The sequence below is a fragment of the Nanorana parkeri genome, unplaced genomic scaffold, assembly GCF_000935625.1.
Source record: "Nanorana parkeri isolate BGI_ZX_2015 unplaced genomic scaffold, ASM93562v1 scaffold31, whole genome shotgun sequence".
In the NCBI taxonomy this organism is placed as follows: Eukaryota; Metazoa; Chordata; class Amphibia; order Anura; family Dicroglossidae; genus Nanorana; species Nanorana parkeri.
In genome coordinates this window covers 1,249,392-1,258,153 of record NW_017306299.1, presented here as the reverse complement: position 1 = coordinate 1,258,153, position 8,762 = coordinate 1,249,392, and the positions used below count along the sequence as shown (strand labels likewise).

Below are 8,762 nucleotides of genomic sequence, written 5' to 3'. Positions count from 1 at the left end.
GCTCCCGCCGCATGTCCCGGGGCTACGACTATCTCCTGCAGCATGTCCCCGGGTCTATGACTATCTCCTGCAGCATGTCCCCGGGTCTATGACTATCTCTTGCAGCATGTCCATTGGTCTACGACTATCTCCTGCAGCATGTCCCCGGTCTACGACTATCTGACGCAGCATGTCCCCGGTCTACGACTATCTCCCGCAGCATGTCCCCAGTCTACGACTATCTCCTGCAGCATGTCCCCGGGTCTATGACTATCTCCTGCAGCATGTCCCCTGGTCTACGACTATCTCCTGCAGCATGTCCCCGGGTCTACGACTATCTCCTGCAGCATGTCCCCAGGTCTATGACTATCTCCTGCAGCATGTCCCCGGGTGTACGACTATCTTCTGCAGCATGTCCCCGGGTCTATTACTATCTCCTGCAGCATGTCCCCGGTCCATGACTAACTCCTGAAGCAGGTCCCCAGTCTCCATCCACCCCTGTAGCAACTCTACAGCCTTTGACCATCTTCTGTATCATGTTGGCAGACTTTTACCATCTTCTGTAGTATGTCCACAGTCTCTTATCTTAGGTCTGTTGACCTCTCCTTGGCTGTGGTACTGGTCCAATGGCTTTCAGAGGCACTGGCATGAAACAAGTATATATATAAAGATCTGACTTTATTGATCTGCCTTCTTGTTCAGGTCCACTAAGCAATGGCAGCCTTTATGTTTCACTCATGGCAGGTTCATGTTGGTCGGCAGGTTTCACTCATGGCAGGTTTATGTTGGTCAAGGTTTTTTCTGGATTTGGTGGGTCGTACGGACATCATTCCAAACATTCGATGAACCAATCATTTCCATCTTATGACTGCATGTAGCAAATGCCAAGTATTTTTTAATCACCTATCTCACTACATCCAGTTGAAGTTGTGAATGATTGGAGTTGGAAAGCCGATGGTTTAGGTGAATCGTCACTGAACGGATAGTTTGTCCCATTGTCATTTCATTTAGTGGCACGGCTTGCGTCATTTCCAATCTAAGAACAAAACCAATGTTTTCAGGGTGACACTTAACAATCTTCTATTGATTTGTCATTGCAAGTGATCAGATTGACATCAAATTCATAGGCAGTGTCTATATCTACACTGAAAGGTTTAATAGATTGGAATAGGTGATCAACCAGACAAAAAATGAAAACAATGCATGTATGATCTGCATTAAACCCCTGTGCGCTTGAGATCTATTTTACAGATGCAAAGCCAGTGATATCCTACACACACACACCGAGATTGCCTCATATTTGTGTATGTCTTCCAGATCTGTGCAGGAGCTTCCTGTAATAAAGACCGCTCATGGCTGCTCTCTTTCCTTGTGCAGGGTGGCTGGACTGGTCTCCGCCGCCTCTTCTAATAAAGACCGGTCACTGCTGCTCTCTCTCTCTTTGTGCAGGGTGGTTAGTCTTGTCTCCGCCCCCTCCTGTAATAAAGACCGCTCATTGCTGATCTCTTTCCTTCTGCAGAGTGGCTGGTCAAGTCTCCGCCCCCTCAGGGAGTTTTCTGCAGGCAGCCTGTAGTGGGTGGGGCCTGCTGGGTCCCTCCCACAGCTCTGCTCTCTGCACAGGCTATGTGCACAGTGATGATGTCAATGCTTTCACAAAGTAATATCTGTGATTTATATATCCTTGTTGGCTGTTGAGGAATATATTTGAAAGTTTTTATGCCTGAAGTTCAGCTTAAAGTCGCAAACAACATGCATGTTGTATGACACCTCAGTTAAAATTGTATGGAAGCAATATCTTGATACATGATTGGTATTCCGGGTCTTGCATTTGTGGAACGGCATCAATTTTTTAAAATCTTTTAACATTTTAGGAACTTTAAGGGGTGCATTTATTCCGTTCATAAGGCACTACTGCCCTTAGATGGCACTGCGGAGTAAAGGAACTTTTATAAATGAACCCCTAATTGAATGTGTCATCAAAACATATTTTAGTTTCGGATGGAGTAGGAGAGGATTAGAACCCCTGTCAGATTTTTTTTTCACCCTCATTAGTTGTCTTGATGACAAGTCACCGAGACAGGAAGTGAGGGAAACTCCAACATTTTACAGTTGTCACAGGAACAAGAGGTGAGAGGACATTTGCCAACACATGTTCCAAAGCTGACTGTCTAAGAGGGGAGTTTGTTCACTTTGCAGAGATTTTCTCTCACTTCCTGTTGCATAATCCGGAAGTGAAGGGAGATCTCTCCATCAGGAGACAAACTGAAAACAATAGACAGGAGTTTTAACCCTTCCAACTCTATTCAAAATCATTTTGGCTGTAAACTTTAAAGGTCTTATCACCATAAGATATGCTGCGCTGAAGAACTGAGCTGTATTAGTGCTAATTTAATTGTAATCTCCCCGCACCCAGGTAACAATCTTCTAACCCTTGTGCACCCAGAAATATATTTTGTATAATATGCATCCCCCCGTGCCATCTCTCCAGCAGGCCGGGCCACTCAATGAAGTATCGGTTCCTATAAGGAGATAACAATTGTATGGTAAGTGTAGCCATGTATACATTGTATAATACAGATGAGAGAACAGATATAACCGAAGCTGAATGGAGCAGGTGATGAGGTGGCTGTGGTCGCCGCGGCTATTCATGACTTAACCTGTGTTCTTCTTGCTGATGGTTTTATGAATAAAATGTAACCTTTAAAGATTGCTGAAATAAACAGATTTCCATTCTGTTCCTTTTGTATTGTTTTCTTTTTTTTAAACGGGGTGCAAGTGGCTGATACCAGGTCAAGTTCAAGAACCTACCACAATTGTACTTAAAAAGGAGCTGTTGTATACAAATGTAATTCCCACCAGATGGAGCCGAGGAGCACTGGAATCTCTTATGCTCCTTGGCTCCATCTAGTGATGAGAATGCTGTTCGAACGGCATTCGCCCAGGTATACGCTGGGTGGAAAGGTTATCGTATGGTGCTGCTTTTTCCTCCCCCAGTCTGAGTTCTGCTATACAAGATGCTAAGGTCAGGTACTTTCAAGGCATTGCATTTCAAAAGCTATATTTAATTATATCTTAATGTGTGTCTTTCATATCTGCCTGGAGTTCAACTTTAAATCCTTTAAGTTAGTCCACTGCGACATAAAACAAGCACCTTCCCAATAATCTCAGACATATATCTGCTCCTCTATGGCCAGTTTAAAGTTGAACTCTAGCATACAGTCAGATAAACAGATGAATATCATATAAGGCAGCAATAGGTACTCGGAACACGGTTATCATAAACGTCTACCATAAATGCGGTTTCAGCCATATTCTCAGCTGATCTGCTACACCTTCAATCTATGTATGAGTCTATAAACACATGTAAATTAATTACTCCAAATCACAGAGAATAAAAGCTTGAGTGTCGGATAATGTTTTCCAGCCCCCCAAGGGATTCTGGGTAATGCATTGTGTGCTGAGTCAGATTTAAAAGACATATAGAGAGCTTTAGGCACCTTCGCTAAGGAGAGTGATAATGAGAGAATTGCTGTGCTCAAAGTACCATAGCAATCATCGAAAGCTTTAGGCCTCGTTCACACCAGATGCAGTGCGCAACGGCCCAATTCTGGCCAGAACGCACTGCCTCGCATTGTGGCCGGCTCACTTTTTTGTGGGGCAGGAGGGGGCGTGACGGGCCATTGAAGTGAATGGCACCGTAGCCACGCCCTCCCCAAAAACAATTGTTTGAGGCTGCCCAGTAGGTGTTTGACCATCACCCAAGATGTCATCTATTGTCTCTGGGTGCCCTAAGATGCAGTGATGGTTTCCAGTCTGGTAGCAGTCACTGTTAAAGATTACATTCAGATACCAGGCAATGTGGCACAAAGTAGCTCCAAAACAATCCAGCAGAGGAACATTTAAAGTGGCCTTGTCTCCACAAGGTCACTGGTTTACAAGGTCAACATTCTAAAAGGAGGGCATGTATTCTTACCTTTTCAACAGCCTTCCTGTCATGTCAACTCAACTCAACCGCTTTGCTGTTTCCCGGCTGCTGCAGGTATTTGGCACTTACGGCTGAGTTGAATACCTGGCCCCGTCACGTTGTGGCTGACACTTCCTACAAACACCTTATTATGGATCTTGCAAGAGATAACAGCCATGTTCTATGCTTTTCGTTCATTAGAGATGGGTATATTGAAGTGAATGGCACCGTAGCCACGCCCATTACCAAGACACATTATATGGACTGACTCATTCTTTATTCCCAATTTATTACTCAATTGAGAAAACATAAACACAAGATCTTCCTAGCTGTGCTAATGACTGCTAAAGGCAGAACCCGACTTTCCTGGAAGGCTAAAGCGGCTCTAACCTGTGCTATAAACCTCAGTCATTATACAACCTCTTCTCATTCCAAAATTGAAGTCACCGTGTTAAAGTACTTTTCAGTAAAAATTTAAGTAACACAAACTCCGCTGTTAAATTTTAAAAATACATTCAAGTGCCTTATCTATGAACAACAATGTATCTTATTTGTGTATCACTCGACTGTAGCTCCTCAAATCATCTCTGAATTGGTGCTGACGCTGTCATTCCTTCTGGAGAGTGGCTACTTTTGTTCCCCATGGTCCCTGTGTGTGCTGTAAAGTAGTCACCACTTCAGGCTCATTCCCGTGATGGACTACAATCTCAATACAAATGAGTAAACTCAATGAGATTGTAGTCCATCACAGTAGTGAGGTTGGAGTGTTGGCTACAACACACAGGGACCACTATTCAAATTCAACCATGCCTTGCAACTAAATGTGATGAGTGATACAGGAAGCAGAGTGAGAGGAAGTTACATAGCAGAAGTTCACTCCCAGTGACCCTGTGAGGTGGTCTGTGGATTCTGGTTGCAATAAATCATGGAAATATTAGATTGAAGATAATCAATCAGGTATTTCTTATATCAGAAGTGCTGAGATATTAGTCAGAGCAGACATGTCAGCCCAGTGCGAGGCTGTGAGGTCCTCTATGGAGGCTGATCTGTCTCCTTCCTGAGCTCAGGGCTGATAACTTCCACTCCATCTGGGCTGCTGAAGGAGTGTAAAGCACATACCAGGGGGAGTACTGTGATCCCTATGAGAGGTATTTAATATCTGGAAGAGTTACAATGACACATTACTTAGCAATGCTCAGACTTGATAAACTATATCTAATATATCGTTCACTTTAAATAAAGGTCGTTGGTACAGAGAACATTCATACACACCTCTATATTCTTCCTCTGCACTGCATGATTCAGCGTGTGTAGGACTGCCCAGTTTGCGCAGTTTTCACTACTGTGGTTTAAAGAACAATCCGGTAAATATTTCTTTGTTCCTTTTGATTTAGATGGGAACTCATCCAAACATTCTTTCAGTTCCAAGAAATGTCGTTCTTGAAGAGACACATCCAGAAACATTTATATAAGATTAGCCCAGCAGGATCTTGCTTAAACACGGAATACATATAATAACTCATAATCGAAGATGGGGAGAGGAAGAGGGTAAAGTTTCCTTCTGCCATGAGAACATTCAGTGCTCCGAGTTCGGAAGAACAATTCAAAGATATCTTCTAAAATCATAATCAAGGGAAATGAGACGAGACCAAGTGAAGGCGTCTGCATATGTTTCAGACTGATTCTTCAATTGTGATCAGTTTTCAATATCCAGGTTAGATCTTTTAATAGGTCAGATGATAATGGATCGATATCATAGGTCAGATGATGATGATGGATCGATATCATAGGTCAGATGATAATGGATCGATATCATTGGTCAGATGATAATGGATCGATATCATAGGTCAGATGATCATAATGGATCAATATCATAGGTCAGATGATAATGGATTGATAGATTGTAAGCCCTCAGGGGCAGGGCCCTCCTTGCCATCTTGTCTTAAATTGTACTGTAACTGTAATGTCTTCCTTATATTGTAAAGCGCTGAGCAAACTATTGGCGCTATATAAATCCTGTATCATAATAATAATATGTCGGATGACAATGGATTGATATCATAGGTCCGATGATAATGAATCGATATCATTGGTCAGATGATAATGGATCGATATCATAGGTCAGATGATAATGGATCGATATCATAGGTCAGATGGTAATGGATCGATATCATAGGTCAGATGATAATGAATTGATATCATAGGTCAGATGATAATGGATCGATATCATTGGTCAGATGATAATGGATCACTATCATAGGTCAGATGATAATGGATCAATATCATAGGTCAGATGATAATGAATCGATATAATTGGTCAGATGATATGAATCGATATCATTGGTCAGATGATAATGGAAGCATGTCACCATTGCTCTTCCATCATCAGCCTATTCAAGCCCATTCTTTCTTTTCCCAAAACCTGCAGGCTAAGCAGCCTAAACCAGCCCTGTTACTAATATGCAAATTCTGACTTTCTGAAGAAAGTCATCTGATAACTTTTATCCTTATCTCTAACCACTCCCTGTGGCTGCAGATGTACGCAGAGAGCAGTGACACGACTGTCACTGGAAGGGCAAAGATTTCATATTGGCAGCTTGGCTTCTTCTTCTCTATGATTTAAAGTTATATTAAAGTCGAAAGGTTTTTAAGCTATTTCAAGTGCTGATTAAATCACTTACAATGGACACTGCAACTTGATGTTTAAAAGTTATAAGTTCCTGAAGAACCCTTGTTTGTGCTTGTAAGCTGTGTGTCTCCACAAACACACAGGAACAGCAAGACATGTCACTCCCCTGTTCCCCACTCCATACTTCTTCATGGTCCCTGTGTGTGTTGCAAAGTAGTCACCGCTCCAAGCTCACTCCTGTGATGGACTACAGTTTAGTTTACTGATTTGTATTTTCGATTGTAGTCCGTCACAGGAGTTAGCGGTGACTACTTTACAACACACACAGGGACAAGGTGGAACAAAATTAGCCCCCCTCCAGAAGGAAGGACACTGTCAGCACCCATTCAGAGATGATTTGAGGATCTACAGCCGAGTGATACACAAATAAGATACATTTTTGTTAGTAGTTAAAGGAGAACAAGCACTCACCTCATAGTTCTAGCCGACCTGTGACAATGAGACTGTCACAGGTCGGCTCAGTAGATCGGGTGGTATACTGTGGCGTCTCAGTATACCGCCAGCTGTAGCTCGCGGTATACTGAGCTTAGGGTGACGGGAGGACGCTAGTTTGTGTCCTCCCGTTACCTTAAGGAGAACTATGGGGAAAAGACCTAACCCCATAGTTCTCCTTTAAGATACCTGAATGTATTTTAAGATTGTCACTTTGTGTCACTTTAAAAACCTTTGACTTTGATATAAATTTAAAGTGCAACTTACAAGTTTTTATTGTATTTACAAAACTTTATGTAAAGCCCTGGATCACACCTAGGCGGCATAGTTTTTGCACATTTGTACACACATGTTCAGTGTGCGGCTATTTGCACGTTATACATGTTTGGCACAGTTTTTAGTAGTCCATGAACTGGGGATGCACCGATACCGATACTAGTATCGTTGCCGATGCAGAGTATATGGGCGAGTTCTCGTACTGCTAAATGCTCCAATGCCTGGCCCGATACTTAAGCTTCCGGTATCAGGAAGCCGCGCAGCGAGTCATCTCACGGCCCCCCGGCTTTCTCATTGGCCAGAAAGCCGGATCCATGCTCCCTCATCATGCTGCGGTGGCCACCGGATGGCGCTGTGACAGTCACAAAATAAAGATGGGGCACAGGCACTCCGAATAGTGAATAGTGTGTCTTTTATTGACGGAAATGCAACGTTTTGGGTTCACGCAGGATCCCCTTCTTCAGGCAAGACATGTGTGCTGGTGACCCATCTTTACTTTGTGACTGGCACATTTTTTACTTGCGTATTGACTGGTGGCTTAGGAAACATTGCGGTCAATGGACAAACGCGCATACAAATGCGCACAAAAATGTGCAACATGCTTCTGCCGCGCTGGGTTTTTTTTCCCATATAAATTTTAATTTTTATTGACTGCCGCACGTTTTCTGTCTTTTCAATTGAAGTTTATGGGGGAGAAACAAGCTTGATACTGCCAAAAGAAGCTCATGTACCTTTTTCTGCATTTGGATTTTTGCTGCTCAGGTGTGAACAGGGGCCATTAAAAATCATGGGATTTCTTGTGTTGGGCATTTAAAACGCTTTTCCTACTGCTCAAAAATGTCTAGGTGTGAAACAGGCCTAAGGTAGAACTAAAGTCAACATTTTTTTTAGTGTTGGATGGAGTGAAGAAGAATTAGAACCCAGGTCAGGTTTTTATTGTTGTCTTTGTCCTCATCAGGGAGATTCACCCCCTCTACCTGTCCTGGTGACCTTTATCACTGAAAGTGAAAGAAAATCCCAAATTTTGGGTTATCTTTAGAACAGGAACAGAGGGTAAATTTTCCAAAGGAGACACTAGTTCCAGGGATTCCCCTCTCGGACATTTGTGTGCATTCGAATTTCCGAATGAAAGAAATAACCAATCCGAACGTATCCGAATTTTTGATAGCGAAATTCAGATGCATCCAAATTTTTTTCTGAATGTCATTTGGAATGAACTTATGCTGTTAAACGTTGAAAAAAAAACCCTGCCTGGAATCCCCTCCACAATTCATACCAGATCTGTTAGGCCTGCTAGGAATTTTAGGGGGGAGCCCAAGGCCACAAAAAAACAAAAAAATAGCGTGGGATCTCTGCTAAAATCCCTTACCAGACCCTTGATCCAAGCAGTAGCCTGGCAGAGTAGGGAAGGGGGGGGGGGGG

At 42.9% G+C, this 8,762-nt stretch overlaps 1 protein-coding gene across 1 annotated transcript in view; it reads left to right on the top strand.

Moving 5' to 3' along the window:
* The first annotated feature begins 169 nt into the window (after positions 1 to 169).
* LOC108796563 (carbohydrate sulfotransferase 14-like) overlaps positions 170 to 8,762 on the top strand; it is a 44,885-nt gene continuing 36,292 nt past the window's right edge. The window contains exon 1 of the mRNA XM_018568061.1: positions 170 to 371. Coding sequence (XP_018423563.1) covers positions 170 to 371 — 202 coding nt within the window. The remainder of the gene's footprint in view (positions 372 to 8,762) is intronic.